The 17,701-nt window shown below is 42.7% G+C and overlaps 2 protein-coding genes across 3 annotated transcripts in view; one reads left to right on the top strand and one right to left on the bottom strand.

Moving 5' to 3' along the window:
• Positions 1-206: 206 nt before the first annotated feature.
• The window catches only part of itga10 (integrin, alpha 10), a 25,399-nt gene continuing 7,904 nt past the window's right edge, over positions 207-17,701 (top strand). Inside the window, exons 1-11 of the mRNA XM_061675455.1 lie at positions 207-225; positions 270-381; positions 457-566; positions 642-730; positions 3,502-3,616; positions 3,688-3,815; positions 5,623-5,771; positions 12,699-12,849; positions 15,665-15,830; positions 16,907-16,977; positions 17,057-17,201. Coding sequence (XP_061531439.1) covers positions 207-225; positions 270-381; positions 457-566; positions 642-730; positions 3,502-3,616; positions 3,688-3,815; positions 5,623-5,771; positions 12,699-12,849; positions 15,665-15,830; positions 16,907-16,977; positions 17,057-17,201 — 1,255 coding nt within the window. The remainder of the gene's footprint in view (positions 226-269; positions 382-456; positions 567-641; positions 731-3,501; positions 3,617-3,687; positions 3,816-5,622; positions 5,772-12,698; positions 12,850-15,664; positions 15,831-16,906; positions 16,978-17,056; positions 17,202-17,701) is intronic.
• polr3c (polymerase (RNA) III (DNA directed) polypeptide C) overlaps positions 11,118-17,701 on the bottom strand; it is a 23,808-nt gene continuing 17,224 nt past the window's right edge. Inside the window, exons 16-17 of one of the 2 annotated variants that reach the window (XR_009768407.1) lie at positions 12,168-12,303; positions 11,118-11,370 (exon numbers count right to left, since the gene is read on the bottom strand). The gene's annotated coding sequence lies outside the window, so the exon portion shown is untranslated. The remainder of the gene's footprint in view (positions 11,371-12,167; positions 12,304-17,701) is intronic. The other variant, XR_009768408.1, reaches the window with a different exon arrangement.

Raw genomic sequence — 17,701 nt, 5'->3', positions numbered from 1 at the left:
AATACCAATGGTTCTCAAACTTCTTACTTATTCTCATAGTTTTTCAACTTTTTTTTCCAGAAATTTAAATCCTATGGCAGTTAGGGGTGCACATGCTACTCCTCTTTAATTAGTATTAGGATTATGAGAGGGTCCTAAGAAAAAAAATCTCCGCTTTTATAGGCATCACTGGGCCCAAAAAATTTGAGAACCCTTGCTAAGTAGTAATGGTCAATACTTGGCTTGGTTGGAGTTCCCTGTGCATTCATCACCTGTGTTTTGTCCAACAGGCTTTTGTCAGTGCTTCAACATTGACGTCACACATCCACGGATCTTCAGTGGCCCAGATGACGCTCTCTTCGGTTTTTCCGTGTTACAGCATGAAATTGAGGGAGAGAAATTGTGAGTTTGTGAATGCGGGACAGACAATATAGTGCTCTCAGGTGATAACTGACATTCCAAATGTGTCACATGCAGAATGCTGGTCGGCGCTCCTTGGGACGGGCCTCCCAACAACAGGAAAGGAGACGTGTACAAATGCGCCATGGGAGAGGACAGTAACTCCAACTGCAGCAAATTAAATTTAGGTGAGAGCCAACATCCTTGACATGAATGCCGAGAGGAGGATTGCTGGTCTGAACTGTTGGTTCTATTCATCGCAGGGGAGGTGGCCTTCCAGAACATATCCAAAAACCTGAAGAACGCTCATCTGGGAATGACCCTCACTCCAGACTCCCCCGATGGCCTCTTGGTATGTCTGTCCCTAACCCTTGTTGTACTTCAGTTTTGGTGCTCCGAATGCCACATCAGCCGCAGGGTTTGAATCACCGCTCAGGCCTTCCATGGGTTTTCTCCAGGCACTCCGGCTTGCATTTTAAGTCAATTGAAGACTTTAAATTGTCCATATGTGTGAATGTGAGTGCATCTGTTTGTGCACTGCGTTTGTCTGACGACCAGTTCAAGAGATACCATTTCTCTTGCCTGAAGTCAGTTGGAATAGGCTCCAGCTCACTTTAATGAGGCCAACCGCTTTCGAAAGTGAAAGGACGACTGAATGGATTTTGACTGCTATGCAAAAGGGTCATTGTAAAAACAAAACTAGTGGTGACCTAAGACTTTTGCAAGATAGTGTATATTTAAAAAAATTACATACCGGATAAAATAGAATAAAATACAACTATCTTTTTTTTCTGCCTGTTCTAAATTTCCTTTGTGACAGTTGAATTTGAGAACAACACCTCCAATTCCATCCATCCATTTTCCATAACACTTATGCTCACTAGGGTCGCAGGCGTGATGGATCCAATGCCAGCTGACTGTGGACAAGAGGCAGGGTGCACCCCGAACTGGTCACCAGCCAATCACAGACACCTCTAACTTGTAACCTAAATTCCCTGTAAAGCAAAAATAAATACTGTATGTCTTCAAAATTAAAACCACACAGAGGAGTATTGTTAACAACCATTTCAAATTTGAATGATTTAAAAAAACAAAACAAAAACAAAAACAAAAATCACCAACAGACAACTTCAAAATCCTGAATGATCCCGTCATTGTCACCGCTCTCAAACACTGGGAGGTTCTGCTGAATGTGCTAAAACCTTTGCTTTAAAGCCTGGTTCAAGATATGAGACCGCTGGCTCACACAGGACCGACGACTAAAGCTTGCAGGCGTGTAATTTTGTGTGTCAACGACCCTCGCCGGGTTTGAATCACTGTGCAGTGTTATGCGCGTCAAGTTAAGCCAGTGTGTCTGCAGACGTCCGCCAACTCACTGCTGCTGTTGGAAGATCGGTCATTTATAGTCCATGAAAAGATGGCCAGCACTACCACTTGCGTGTGTGTGTGTGTGTGTGTGTGTGTGTCTGTGTGTGCGTGTTTGTTCGGGTTTTTCTTAAGGCCAGTGGTCAGGTCTATAACAGGCTCAGAATGTGTCTCCGGCCTTTTGTTAATGACAGACCTACAAAAAGCCATAGCACCTCTGTTGATTTTCTTCATCTTTTAAACTCCTCGCACTTTCCGTAATAACAGGGCAAAAAAATAAGACAGGATATTTCTCTTTCTCCTATTCCGCCTGCCCTTTCACCCCTACTTTTTACTTGTCTCTGATGTGTGCGAGTAACCCTCTCCCTCACTCCCCAGTTATCCCTCAGCTCAATTAGATCCAAATTGCCTCACTGGTCTGGTGTTTCAGCGCTGCCAAGATGACAACAATAGTCCGCCCCTTCTTTCTCTGCCTCCATGTTCTGTCCCCCAAACCACACGATTGTGATCTTTCCATGACTGACTCCCTCTCACGATTGTTGTTGCTCACTGCCTGCCCTTATTTAGTCACTTTTCAGCGAAACACCATATCTGTGCACGTTCGACCCTTTTGATCGCAACCAAACAACCAGCAGGATACCTTAGGACAAAGTTCCTTAATAGGTGGACTCCAGACATTAACTTTGATGACACCTGCTCAACTTCTACGGGATTTACGGTAGTCTTATTTGGACGCCGTGCAGATTTTCTGGACATCACAGTAGTAAATGTACGCACACAGGAAATGGACAGACAAGTCGTGTGTATTGTAACTCCTCCAACATGACACGACTCAGCTAATCAAACGGTTTAGTCAGAGCAGCTTTGCAAGTGGAGCTAGTGGGTGTGTTTCTATAATAGCTTTTGTTATTATAACTTTCTATTTTCAGGTATTTGCGTTGTTCAAAATACACAATCATTGCCAACAAGAAATATTTATGGACAATGATATAGAATGGTATAATTTTTTCATGTATTTGATGGTAAGTCGTTGACAAGAAAATATTGGGAATTCATTATAATGCATGCTATACATTAAAATGAGTAACCTTGTAATCATTGTTTATTATTATTCCTCCAATGCATCGCCTTTTGGGGGCTTCAACGTGTTAAAATACTCACCAGTTTTTACAAGCGCATGTATTCTGGTGAAAATGTATGTATTTTAGGGGTTCCTAACACATCCCCCCCAAAACTCACTCATTAGCACTCCTTGGAAAGTTATTTAAAAAAAAAAAAAAATTTTAAATGCCCCCGGCGCCAATTTCACAGGCCGTCATGATATTTGGTGTACATATTTATTATGATAGGATACACAAAATAGGCTCAAGGACCCATACAAGAAATTGAACAGGACGTCAGCCATTTTGGTTTGAAACAACTGTTTTGGGAAAAAAAGAGACCAAGAGAGAGCGAGTGAGAGAGAGAGCTACACTGCCCCCTCTAGGCCACGAGATTTAAAGGCGTAACACACCGATATACTCCAATGTGTGTGTGTTGCACTTTCATCTTAATTACACTTCTTGCTACACTTCTGCCTGTTGGCAAGGGGCCAACAACCCCCTCCCCCAGTTGACAATTTCTGGAACGAGAACACCATTAGACACCATCAGACACCCCCCCCCCCCCTCCCCACCTTGCTTTAAAGGAATTGAAGTGAAAACCGGTCAAATAGAGTGTCGAGCTAGTAGAGATGTTTAATATGTGTGCTTTTGGCAGGCGTGCGCACCACTGTGGTCTCAGGAGTGCGGAACGTCCATGTTCAGCACCGGCATCTGCGCCTCTGTCAGCGACGACCTCGAGCCAAGAGAGACCATTGCTCCGACAGCGCAACGTAATCACGCGCAGACACATTGCCACATTCAGAACTACACCGCTCAGACTAAACGAAATAATGTCTTCCAGGGTGTACAACATACATGGACATTGTGATCGTGCTGGATGGCTCCAACAGCATCTACCCCTGGTATGAGGTTCAGAGCTTTCTCAGCAACATCCTCAGCAAGTTCCACATCAGCGCAGACCAAATGCAGGTAAAACCCAAGTTTGACCGAGCACGGTCCAAACTCCAAAGTTGAAAACCATCTGCTCCGTGATGTGTAAATTTGATAAAAGATTTTGAGCATAGTATATGATGTTGTTCTGCTTGTCTTGACAAGGAGTTTCCTCACCAACACTCAGGCTAGGGCTTGTGCTGTCCTCACCCTTTGATGACGAAGGCAGCACGCTCACGGAAGACCCCTTAATTTCAACCATTGCACTCCTCCTTAACATTCAAAAAAAAAAGACAGAAATCTAAAAAGTCAAGCAGTATATATTTCAGTAGAAGATAAAACTAAAATTAAACAAAACTATTCACCCTCCGATGGTGCATGACAGACAAAAAGCACTTTGGGAGGTGACGAGTGGAAAGGAAAAGGAAGGGAAAGGCGAGTCAACTTCATGCACTGTACTTTTTCAAATACTTAACCATCAGAAGTGTGAAAAAAGAACAACTTCATCAGACAGCGAAATAAAACCAATGCATAAAATAAAACCACTCACCCACTCATCAGTATTTACGTCAGTTATCACTGACGTAAATATCTAACGTAACAACAAATTGTGTACTCATCCATCCATCCATTTTCCCTCACTAGGGTCGCGGGCGTGCTGGAGCCTATCCCAGCTGTCATCGGGCAGGAGGCGGGGTACACCCTGAACTGGTTGCCAGCCTATCGCAGCCAAAAAAAACAACCTTGCACACTCACTGTTTTTTGCAAACGTGTTATTTTCATTAAACACAAAGATGCTTTCATGCTTTCTGCTTTCATGGAGGTCTACAGAAATTTCAGAATATTTATATGGAGAAGCTGAAATCGGAAGGATTTGGACATTTTTATGTTAAACAATGTCTCCAAACATCCATCCATCCATCCATTCTCAACACCGCTTGTCCTGTTCAGTGTCACGGGGCGCTGGAGCCTATCTCAGCTGACTTCGGGCGAAAGGTGGACTACACCCTGAACTGGTCGCCAGTCAGTCGCAGGGCACATGTCTCCAAACAATGAATACATTTTCAAAGTAGTTGTCGATTCATTTGATAATAGATGAGTTGTCAATTAGTCTATTAATTGTTGCAATGCTTGTATTACCATACTTCTTTGCCATCACAGGTACCCTTCTACGGTAGCATCACAAAACAAAACAAAACAAAAAGCAAAACACACTTGTGAATTGAATCCTTTAGATGAAGTTTTTTTTTTTTTTTTTTTTTTTTTTAGCTCGAAACATTTTGGTAGCGCTCCAAATTGTACCACTTGAGGGCCATTTGAAAATGGAAAGCTGCGAGACAAGCTAATTGAGCCAAAGCATGCTCACGTACAGAGAAACAATTTGGCAAATATGGGACACATGGATTGCTGCTGTGACATCAAGGGGCAAAAGGAGGCCAACTTGAGGCGGTGGAGAAATGGAGGGCGGTTGGGGAGGGGGTGTATAAGAGAAACAGGCAATGTGGGGTGTAAAGGAAATAGCTCTGGTTTCTCAATGAAGTCCAAAATTCCACCAATTTGCTGTTTGCTTTAAATGGGGAGCTCTTGTGGTTTGTTTTATTACTGGGTTTTTTTTTTCCTCTATTACAACTAATTGTGTTTTCAAGCTAAATGTAAGGCTAGGTTTTTTTTTCTGACGTCAGACGTCCACTGTAGTCGTGGGGTCCGCTATGTTATGTGCCGTGTGAGACATTAGATCGAAAAGATTAAAACTGGCCTTTAAGGGTTGGGATGACAGTCACCTTCATCAATTACACATTACAAAGGTAATACGATTGCATGTGTGTCTGTGTGTGTGTGCATTGAGGTGGGAATCCTGCAGTATGGTGAGGTGGCGGTCCACGAGTGGTCCCTGAAAGACTACCAGACCACACAGGAGGTGGTGGAGGCGGCCAAGAACATCAGCCGCCAGGAGGGACGAGAGACACGCACCGCATACGCCATCAACATGGCCTGGTAGGTCTTGTTTTGGACTATTACTTTTGGCTTTTCCCTAACATTCCCCATTGTGTTTTCTCTCATTCAGTCTCTGTGTAATGTGTATGCCAGTGGACTAAAGCCTTAGAAAGATGCTTAGGCCTTCACACAAGGATTTCCTCCAATTAATAATACTGCACAGCAATCCCATAATGGGGAAACAACCGTGTTGAGTAATAAATGCGATCAGCAGACATGTAACACCAAACGTGCAGCCTGTTGCTTTCGGGGGTTTTCCTGCAAAATGACTATGGTCAAGTGGAATAGTTGTTCAAGGAAGACAAACCCAGACGTGTTATTAATATTGGGAAAGGAACCATATTTGGTAACTTAAGTGGATGTTCAAAAGGGACCCTTAACACCTCACCATTAGAAAGTAGAATTGTGTGGTTTACTTTTCTGCCAACCAATAAATGAAGACATTATTGTAATAACAAAGTATCCAAAATTAAATATACTGTATATATTATCACATATATTTAGACTTATACAATTCACTATTTAAAATAGATACATAAATAATACATCAATATTTCCACGTCTACATCTACTTCCAATACCTCCACCACCATGCCCACTTCCATTTAGTCTACTTCTACTTTTACTACATGCCCACTTATAAAAGAATCAAAAGAAGAATCAAATATCCATTCATGATATATTATTGTAATCCATCCATCCATTTTCTGAGCCGCTTCTCCTCACCAGGGTCGCGGGCGTGCTGGAGCCTATCCCAGCCATCATCGGGCGGGAGGCGGGGTACACCCTGAACTGGTTGCCAGCCAATCGCAGAGCACATACAAACAGACAACCATTCGCACTCACAGTCACGCCTACGGGTAATTTAGAGTCTCCAATTCATGCATGTTTTTGGGATGTGGGAGGAAACCGGAGTGCCCGGAGAAAACTCACGCAGGCACGGGGAGAACATGCAAACTCCACACAGGCGGGACCGGGGATTGAAGCCGGGTCCTCAGAACTGTGAGGCTGACGCTCTAACCAGTCGTCCACCGTGCCGCCTATTGTAATCCAATATACAGTAATTATGTAAATTATTATTATTATGTAATTATAATTCAGAAAAAGATTCATTTCTATCCTATATCGGATTTTGTTATAATTTAGATTAAGTGCTTCAAACTATTTCCACAAGTGCCCTACAAAGGCTTAAATTGGAAGTTATTAAAAGAAGATGTAGTGAAAGCCTCTCTCTCATGACAATTTATATGCAACATGCTCCTTTAATTTGCTCCAGAAACTTCATCACTCTCAGAACGAAATATGGCGAAGGGGGGTGGAGCCAGATGATCTGCTAAACCAAGCCTAAACAAACGGCTCTCTATAGGCTCAAACCGCAGTCCTTAAAATAACCCTTTTTTTCTCTAGTCAAAATCAAATTCTTGCTTTATTAACGTCTTACCCGCGTATAGGGGACCCCACCCTCGGACTGCTGTGACGCACGCTAGCACACGTGCACACGCAAACACACACAAGTAATTGGAGAGTTCCTATTTTGTGCTCTATTTTTAAATACAAGCTGAAGCAGTAGTGAGTAGAAAATGAATGCCGTAAAATATTGTAGTGCAACTGTGCCTTTAAAACACCAGTGACAGGAAACCTTTTTGGGGGCACTCGTGGGTGAGTGGTGGTCTGTGACCAAAAGGACCCTCCTATTGGTGTGGGAAAAGGTGCCAACTGCGCCATTGTGGTTACATTTTGTAGAATGCATGTTTAGAAAAGGGCGGAGCAGTGGTCAGCGTGTCTGCCTCAGAGTCCTGACGTTTTGGGTTCAAAGCTCAGCTTCGGCCTCCCTATGTGGAATTGTACGCTCTCCTCCTGCTTGTATTCTGGCTTCTTTCCACTTTGTAAAAATATGCATGTTCCTTCATTTGAGACTATATTGTCCATAGGGGGGGAACGTGTGTGTGAGTGGTTCTTTGTCTATTGGTGCCCTGCGATTGGCAGGTGACCAGCCAAGGGTTTTCCCAGCCTCGCCCATCAAGTCAAGTGGGATAGGCTCCAGCTCACATGCGACCCTAACATGAATAAGTGCTATAAAAAAAAAAGGATTCATCGATGTTTCGGACAAAACGAATGAATTTTACTTTCCCAGTTTTTTTTTGTTTGTTTTTAAACTTGAAATGACTTTTTGAAATGTAGGACACTGCAGCAACACATGTAGACAGACTAAATCATATATTCTTTATCCTCTGAGAGGAGCTGAGACGAGCTGAGGGGAGCTGTGTCTCCATGGACAGTCTGTCTTTCTTATACTGCCCCCAGGTGGCCAAGGCGGATTATGTCATTACTGTATGTTTTTATAAAGTACAATATTATAAGTGTGCTATTTTTATCATTTAAAACACGTTACAATATTTGTTGTTTGTTTGTTTGTTTTTTTCAGGGAAACCAGGAATGGATTATTGGGTAAAGATATGCGATACAAGTGATTTGAGTTATGAGCGCGATCAGAATGAATTAAACCTGTATTTCAAGGCACCACTGTAGTTTGAATACGAGTACCAACACACACATACATTCTGGTTTTGAGGTACTGTGAGATAACTGATGTGTAACTGTGGGGACCACCCTGCTTTGAAGGCTATTAAACAATCAGGCAATGTGTTTGTCTGGCCTGTAACGGGGTGTTGACCTCAAATATCGCGCTGGAGCTGCCTTTGTTTGGTATCCACACACTCACTCACACACACACACACACACACACACACACACACAGACATATAGCCAGTGATAGCAGGGTTGGCACTGAGGCAAGCAAACAGGAGTCGCTGGCTGCTGGCTCAGCACGGCTGCAGGTGTGGCAGCGCCTGGTCAGCGAAGCTGCACTCCCGCAGCTGTCAAAATACATCGACACGCACGCACGCACGCACGCACAAACTTCATGTCTTCTCATCGACTGCACTGACTCACTGATCTCCTTGCACCTCAAATCGGACACGCCAGGTCCTCAACCTTGTCCCAATAATAAACTTCTGAGCTAGAATAGACCATAAAAGATCATTGAAAATTCCTAAATACAAAATGAACACGAGGAAGAAGGCGAGAGATGATGACAAATCATTTTTTTCTTTCGAAAAATGACTCGCCGAAATCACCACCCCTGTGGCATTTAGATAAAGCAACATACATTAGATAACTGAGATCTGTTTCCCAACCTTTATTGAGCCAAGGTACATACAGTATTTTACATTTGAAAAATCTCACGGCACAATACCGAACAAAAATGTCATATAGACAGTATATACAGTACAGTTTACTTGTTCTGTGATCAAGCTCATAACTGAATTATATCAAATCATTTTTCCCCATGAAAATGAAGTGAAATACCATTAAGCTGTCCCAGCCCCCAAAAAACACCACCATTTTTGTTGTTGTTTTTAATATGAAGAAAACAAGCACTGTATTGTAAAATATGAAAACTTATTAAAAGAGAATGTAAAGAAATAACCTGCTTTTATTTAAGTGTAATCAAGCCGAGGGGCTCTTCGGATTCAATTTCTTTTTGTTTAGGAACTTGCCTTTCCTTTCCTATCCAAGCGAGATGACTGAAAAAATGCTTATGAGCCAAGATGTGACCTTTAACCCACGCTGAGGAAATGTCACTCCTGACCAACCTTTACGAAATGAAACTGGATGTTACACATAATGCCTTACGACAGCAGTAATTAAAGCAACAATCCACTGACGGAGCTTACCGCAGTTTCACGCTCGAGATTTATGTTACCAATACTTACCGTCACGTGATGACATCGTTTAGTAAAAGTGGAGTCCAATTAATTTGAGTTTGTCTTTTCCTGTTTGAAAGGAAAACCCCTTTTCATCTTGCTTTAACCCAAGGACGTTTTCTAGAAAAGGTACAGTACCACTGAATTATGATTATGACCATTTTATCTTAATTTACTGACAAATGTACTTAGAATGAAATCTGGGCGTGTTTAGCGGAACAAAAAGCTATTATTGTGTTGTATGCGCTAGACACTTGCCTAGTTTACACAGCAACTGCTGCAAATGTGGACACTTGCACACAGCAAAGTCACCTAATTAGATGACCTCAGCCAGCGTCTCAGGTGACTTTTAAACTACTTCTCGGACAGCAACGATTGCTTTCGACGCAACAGGGCAGGAATGACATCCGGCGTGAAAGTGACATCGCCGCCTACTGTTCTAGCATGTATATGACGGTGTTTCTTCTGAGTAATTTCCGCAGGTCTGCATGAACAGGAACTGCCCGAACAACCTACAAATACTGATAGGCCCCTTAAAGGACCTGACACATAACACTCGTCCAATCCACAGCCACACTGCTGCATTTTCCAAACAGTTTCTGTCATCTCTTTCCCACATGGATTTGCGGAGTACTCTGTGTGACAAGTCGCTGATGTAGACTACTCTTCGAGGAGGATGTTAAACTCGAGAGCGCTTGACTGTGCCGCAAATACTTCAATCTTTTTATGTCTAAGATTGCACACGTGTGCCAAAACCAGTATTTTCATTTTCATTTGCTCTAAAATGACAAAGGAACCTGGATAAGCTTAAAGATGATGTAACATCCTTGCATGAAGGAACGACAGCCATACAATAAAAGTAGTTTATACATTGCTTGTTCAAAGACTACTTCTCTAGAGCTTCTCTTTGACACCTGTGTAAGTCATGCCCCATTAACATCACTAAATATGTACTGTGATCTAGCCAGTTTTCCCTTATCCCAGGAAGATGGTTTTGTCTGACTTTATCATCCTTTGATTTAATCAAACAGGAACTATTCCCCCAACCACAAACATACTCAACAGTCTAACCAGTCATTTGTCATTTAGGTCACATTGACTCCTCACAAAAAATGTCTTCCTCTCTTCTTCCAGATGACATTTCAGAGGGAACCTAAAAATGCACTTTAACCTTGACAAATGAACTTAAGTTGACCTTCTCTAAACTTTTAAGTGTCCACCTGTTCAATGGTTCAGTACTTTTTGCCCAACTTGCTGTTCTCTAACAAACAGCTGAATGGCAAAATTCAACAACAGGTGTTTGATCCACGAATGGCCCACTACATTTCCTGGTTCATGAGACCAACATGAAACCTGACAACAGGATGTTCTCAAAGGCAGGGGACCACTAAGATTCGTGTCACAGACTGTCATCAGCAGGTTGCAACAGAGATACAGAGAGACTGGAAGAGTCACAGAAAGGTATACAAGTGGACATCCTTGAGGGAAAAGAAAATCAGTGGTGAATTTAGCTGTTCAGCTCCTTGGAGAACGAGCTGTACAAATAACACATTTATTCAAACATCCCTTTATCCCTATTTTTTTTTTGCGAGTACATTATGTGAGATTTACAGTTATGTAAGAATATACTGAAATCAATCAATGATGAAAGAAATTCCAAAGTTCCATCAGCAGAAGGAAACAAGGTAGTGATGACAAAGTGAAGCGTCAACATCAAGCAGAAGCTTCCCATTGGATCAGTCACTCCTTTTATTTAGTTCCACCTGTCTTCGATGCGTTCGTTTGTCCACGCAGATCACACGGCCGTATGTCACTAGCGCACAGCTGCGGCTCTAAAAAACAGCATGTAAACACTTGGTAGGCTGCAAATTAACTCATCTTTCACCTCCCCTTCACACTCTTAATTTGGATGCTGGTTTTGGTTTCATCACATGTTCCCTTTTCCTTATGTTTACTCCCCTTTTATTGTGCTGTTTAGTTCGCACGAGGACAACTTGCACTTTTCAAATCAGTCAGCCGTGGTTACTGATTAGCACATCTGCCTCGTATTCAGAGGTTCTGGGTTTTTCTCCCTGGGTACTCTGGCTTCCTCCCACATTCCAAAAACATGCACATTAGGATCACTGAAGACTCTAAATGGTCCATAGGTTTGAATGTTAGTGTGAATGCCTGTCTATATGTGGCCTGTGATTGGCTGGTGACCAGTCCAGGGTGTCCAGCTCAGATAGTTCCAGCTCACCAGTGACCCTCATGAGGTCAAGCGCTACAAAAAATGATGGATGTTTCTTTACATGTTTTATTTTACAGCGACAGTGTTAATTTGATTAATGTTACTGTGTGCCTTTTCTCTCTCTCTTCTGCCTCTGGACCCCATTCTCTCACTCTTTTGTCTGTTCTTCCCCTCTGTTTTCCTTCTTTTGCTTCCTCGCGTCCGCACCCTATGTCATTTGCACACTGCTTGATGGAGGGAAGAAAACGGTTGTTTTTAACTTTTGCAGTTCGGTACTGGTGACCACAATGTTAAATTTAGCCGAGGGTTTGGAGCGAGAAAATGACTCGAGTGACTACGCTTCCCGCTCTCGTCAACAGGGCTTGTGTGCGTGTGTGTGTGTGTGTGTGTGCGGTTTACCAAGCGCAAGCAGGTCCCACTGAGTGCAAGTTTCATGCAGACAAACAGGGTGCGGCTTCTGGTCAGTCTGTGCGTGTGTTGGTCGTGTAAGCTTCCTCTCCATCGTGGCACCATTGCAAAGGAATGCACAGATGCCCTGAGACACACACATACACAGACACACACACATTCAGTATGCACATAGCACACGTTGACCACTTTTGAGTCAAACGGTGGATACGTGATTTGTGTCAAGTATGACTAAAGTGTGGTCCGCTTGAGATCCGCACCATTCTGTTCGATGGGATTGGTGCTCCAATACAATGCCTATCCACTTTAATGGTGTATGATTCGATAGAGTGGGGAACCTATGAATAAATATGATGCAGTTCATTTGTGGTTTGAATTGCACGGCGGGTCAGTTCGAAAGCTAAAACGGGACATATACAGTACTGTATTATGCACAGGTCGACTCCCTCAGGCCCTTTCACTCCAGGACTTAACTTGATGTCTCCTTTTGTGAATAAAATGCCTTTTCGTGTGTGCATGCAGCACTGAGGCTTTCAGTGCCGAGCGAGGGTCAAGGGAGGGGGCCACCAAGGTGATGATCGTGGTAACGGACGGAGAGTCGCACGACGGCGAGGAGCTGCCCGACGCTCTGCTGGAGTGTGAGACCAGGAACATCACCAGATACGCCATAGCTGTGAGTACATCACGAGCCCAATCTGTTTGCATGCGTACGCCTCTTTTCTGCTGCAATTGACACTTTTCCATTGGCAAAACCAAGTATTATTTCTAGTACCCGGTCAGCCTGGTTTCCAAGAATGCCCATTTCTTACAATGAAATAATATTAACATTTGAATATACTTGACTGGAGAAATGACAAAAAAATAAACGCACATGAAAACGATAGCATACCCCGTTGTCGTGCCTTTGCTCTGCATACTGCGTTATTATACTCCGCAGTTTGTGCTGAGAAGAAAATTTGTGCTGAGAAGTAAATGCAGGAGAGCCTCATTTATCTTCATTGTTGTTTTCGTAGTTTCCAAAGTGGTAAGCCAACCCCTCCAAACCATCGGTGGCCGACTGCTTAGAGCGTCAGCCTCACAGTTCAATTCCCGGCCCCGCCTGTGTGGTGTGTGCATGTTCTCCCCGTGCCTGCGTGGGTATTCTCCGGGCACTCCGGTTTCCTCCCACATCCCAAAAACATGTGAAAGTGTCCTTTTCAAATCTGCAGTAGAAGGTGTTCAAGTCGTCAGCTCGTCCTTTATTGTTCTCCGCTTGGGGGGGGGGGGGGGTCACTTGTACTTGGTTAGCGATTATAATCCTCGCCGGACTGATTTAGAGTCGTTGGCAGTAAACTGTTTTTCCATCTTTTCTGCATAATTTCTCGTTGCAATGTTAATTTCTTTTGTCAGCTGATTTCTAGCGAGATTGTACAGGGTCTGTCCCCACTTCGATAGGCGTCCTCTTTGGCCTGGCGAAGTTGCTGAAGTTTAGCAGTGAACCACGGGTTGTTATTATTGTTATTATTATTATTATTATATTTCACATATTGTGAAATGTCTTTGTTGGTACACACACACACACACACATCTTCACAGAAACTGATATCGGATGTAACAGTGTCCGTATATTCATCCAGGATGCCAATTGACGTTTCAAAGACACTCCCGTCTGCGCAGTCTAAACAGCTTTGAAGTTCTATCTTTGTGTCATTGGTCCACTTCTTCACTGTTTTAACCATAACCTTCGCAATTTTAATTTTGTCCCTGTTTGGTGGTATTAAGTGACTCGCGCGGCGAGTAGAATGGCTTACAGTTAAAAAAAAGAGTTTCGCCTCAAAATTGAAAGTGTGGATGTTTTTTAGTCATCAACAAGGGAAAATAGTTGGGCTAGATACATTTGAATAAGCCTGTTTTGTAAAAAAAAAAAAAAAAAAAAAAAAAAAAAAAAAGATATGGTTAGCCACGAAGGTAAGTGTGTGCAGATTTCCACCTATTATACCGCTTAGTCAGCTCATCATTTTATTTAGTTCATCACTGATGGCTCTGAGACGTTTGCGAAAGAGTTTAGAAATATGATGTAACCATAGTCCTTTGCTTTTGTGAAGTATTAAAACCTTTTTTTTCCTGGTGCGGGGGTGGATGTGAGCAAAGACAGCTGACAGCAGTGACGTGTCCGTACCATTCTAATACATGGCAGCGCAATTTTTTTAGCTAATTACATTTGCAACTGACGATGATTTTGGCATGGTACACAACAGTATATGATAGAAATATCGGGTAATAATAGTAATTAGAACGATGCAGTGTTTGGTGACTCAAGCAAGATGGCGGTTTTGGAATTTCCTGAAAAGGAAACACAAAGCCCATTTACAGCCAACAAAGCCACCATCCACGTTCGTGTAGACATGGCTGTAGATGGGAGGATACACTTTGAATCCCAGTGTGTGACTCCCTATACCGCTCAACACTGACGGCATGTGTGTATGAAGCATCCCTGACATTCCTCACACAGTTTGCTTCCATGGCTATACACGCCCTCTAGTAATCACACAGTACCACGCGACGCCGCAGACCCCAAAATAGTGTCTTCAAATTGCCAAATGAGCCCTTTGGTTGCACTGAAATAACCCAGCCGGGTGAATAATCTTTTCCTGTCCAACTCAGCCCGACAAGAGGCAATCGGAGACGCTTGTTGCTAGCGAGGCCCGCAAACCCCTCCCGTCGCCACAAGAATAAGCACGCTCGCTACCTTTTGCCTGGAAGCACACAACAACACGCAAGACTCATCACACAGCCAGAGAGTCATTTACAGTTACATGTCCCACAATTGTTGCCCACAGTGCAACAATGAACATTGCAATTATATGTTTTTGTATGTTTCAGACCACTGATTGGTCCAGAATATACCTGTGTGTGTGTGGTTTTTGGCGTAAGGGATCACTTCACCTCATTCATATTTCATTCATATCTCACTCACTCATATTTTCTCTTCCCTTAACTTTACATTCTCTTATCATGTTTTACTGTGGTTATATTTAACAATATAGTGCTTTTTGTTTTAAATTAAGGTATTTTCAATTAAGGTAATTTCAATTCATTTCAATGGAGACAAGTGAGCTGTGAGTAAATTGAGATAGGTCACGGAATGAATTGAACTCATATGTCAAGGTACCACTGTATTTATGTTTAAAAATGTGCCATACTTTTGGGGCAGCACAGTGGGCCTACTGGTTACTGGTACAGTTTGCGCTTTGAATCAGAACTTCAGCTTTCCTGTGGATGTTCTCCTCGTGCTTGCGTTCGACCAGTCGAAGCTTATATACTTAAGGAGATGTGATCCAATCCCTTTTGCCTCCCTCATTAGGAAGGGGCCGTCCTTAGCTCTGATCAACGCCAGCATTGATGTTTATTCTCTCTGCTATTTCCACATTCCTCCCCCCGTGGGTGTTTTACCACTTAGTTTTTTTTTTCACGGGAAAAAATAGCGACTTTGTCCCAACACTCTTCAGGTCCTTGGCCACTACCACCGGAGGCAGCAGAACCCTGACACCTTTATCAACGAGATCAAGTACATCGCCAGCGACCCCGACGACAAGTACTTCTTTAACGTGACGGACGAGGCGGCGCTCAACGACATCGTGGACGCTCTGGGAGACCGTATCTTCTCACTTGAAGGTGTGCACAATTGGAGCAAAGAGGATGAATGAACTAATGATCCCTGTCACATACTGGGATAGTCAGAATGATACCACTAATTATTGGTTCACTTTGGAATACGTGTTGTCATTATTTTTAATTAGGCTAAGCTACCACCTACGATACCGACAGTACTTCTTTTTCAACTCCCAGACACATAATCTTGTTGACTTCAAAACACATTTAACATGTTATTTTTTATATCTTTTTTTATTTGTTTTTTTTAATTAGATTTTTAACCCAATATGTTGCAACGTTACAATGATTTGTATTTGTTTTTATTTTTTTGTTTGAGCAAAAAATATTTTATTCATTTTAAATAATACGAAAAATATTTGTATTCTGTAAACCTGTTTATAACATTTGCATCTGTTGCCTTTCAATGCGCCACGATTCTTTATCGATATTATAATTGAAGGTTCAAGAACATTGTCTTCAAAGCAATACATACAATATTTTTTTTTTACAGAAGCTAATTTAAAATGTCAGATTGGGTGCAGGGATTGTGTTCAGCAATTTAGCAAGAATGACAGTGATTTTATTCAATACTATTTTTTATTTTATTTTTTCAAACCAAAAAACAAAGCTCGTATTGTCTTGGTTATGGATTTCCTGAGTGAAAGATGATTTTTTTCAACTCCACTGAATTTGATATTGACCAGCAGTAAACATCAGATCATCAGAAAGTAAACACAGGAGTATCAAATTGCGTCAAGGAAAACATTGGAAACATGAGATGTAAAGCACTGCGGTGAGTACAAAAGAAGTGAAACTCCATCCTATGAATAAATGAGCTGATGTGAAGGAAGGCGAGGAGGGAATGTAGCAATAGTTCAGGTATCAAGAGAGGAAGCCTGATGAAAAGTGATGCCACCAAAAAAGTGGGGGAAAAAATCAAAGAGGAAAGGAAAAGGGTGAGGCTTTTGTGTCACCCGTGGAGTTTGGCGTATATGAGAGTGCTGAAGAGGAGGAAGGAAGGAAGGGAGGGAGGGAGGACATGTGTAGAGCAACAAGATGATGAGGAGCGCTGACCTGTACTCTTCGTCCACACTCAGGGACACTGGGCAACCAGAGCTCCTTCCACATGGAGATGTCCCAGATCGGCTTTTCCACACACATGCTGGATGTAAGTAAACGTTGTTAATCACACATTATGCAGCTCATGTTCTGATGGCGTGTGTCATCTGGGCTCTCGGTGCGTTTAGGACGGAATTCTGTTCGGGATCGTCGGCGCTTACGACTGGGATGGCGGCGTGCTGAAGGAGGGCACCAATGGGAGAATTATGCCCGCCAGGGAAGCCTTTGAGAGCGAGTTCCCCCTGGAGCTCAAAAATCATGCTGCTTATCTCGGTAAACCCATCACACACATTGCAAGCACAAAGACGACTGTTGTTGTCGTTTCTTTCAATATGTTACAGCTTCAAATCATTGTTGTTCAATAAAAATTGAAAATTAGCCCAAAGCTAAGCAAGGGAGGAGCAATTGGTTTAGTGTTTGTTCTACTGGCGAGCCAGTCCCCAAATGTTGGTATGCACTTTTTAAAAATCCAAAGACCCCAGTTTGACAACTGCTGGTCTATGATGTCACGCTTCTACTTCGGCACACGTGCCCTTTATTTGAGCGAGAGCTTAAACCATTTAGGGAACATCAAAAGCAAGCAATGAGCCGCATTTCGGAACTAGATCATAAATAAGAGCATGAAATCAGCTAAAACTGCAGGTATTGTAGTCAATGCCCTTGGTGGCCTTGAGTGGATGAAGAGCTTTTAGTTCTGCACATCTGGCCGAGATCATTGTTGTCAGCTTTCCAGTCAAGAGCTGACAGAACACGTGTAAAGTGATGGGTCTTCC

Source organism: Phycodurus eques, chromosome 4, assembly GCF_024500275.1.
Source record: "Phycodurus eques isolate BA_2022a chromosome 4, UOR_Pequ_1.1, whole genome shotgun sequence".
In the NCBI taxonomy this organism is placed as follows: Eukaryota; Metazoa; Chordata; class Actinopteri; order Syngnathiformes; family Syngnathidae; genus Phycodurus; species Phycodurus eques.
Note: the sequence above shows the minus strand (reverse complement) of the source record. Positions and strands in the feature narration are given on the sequence as shown.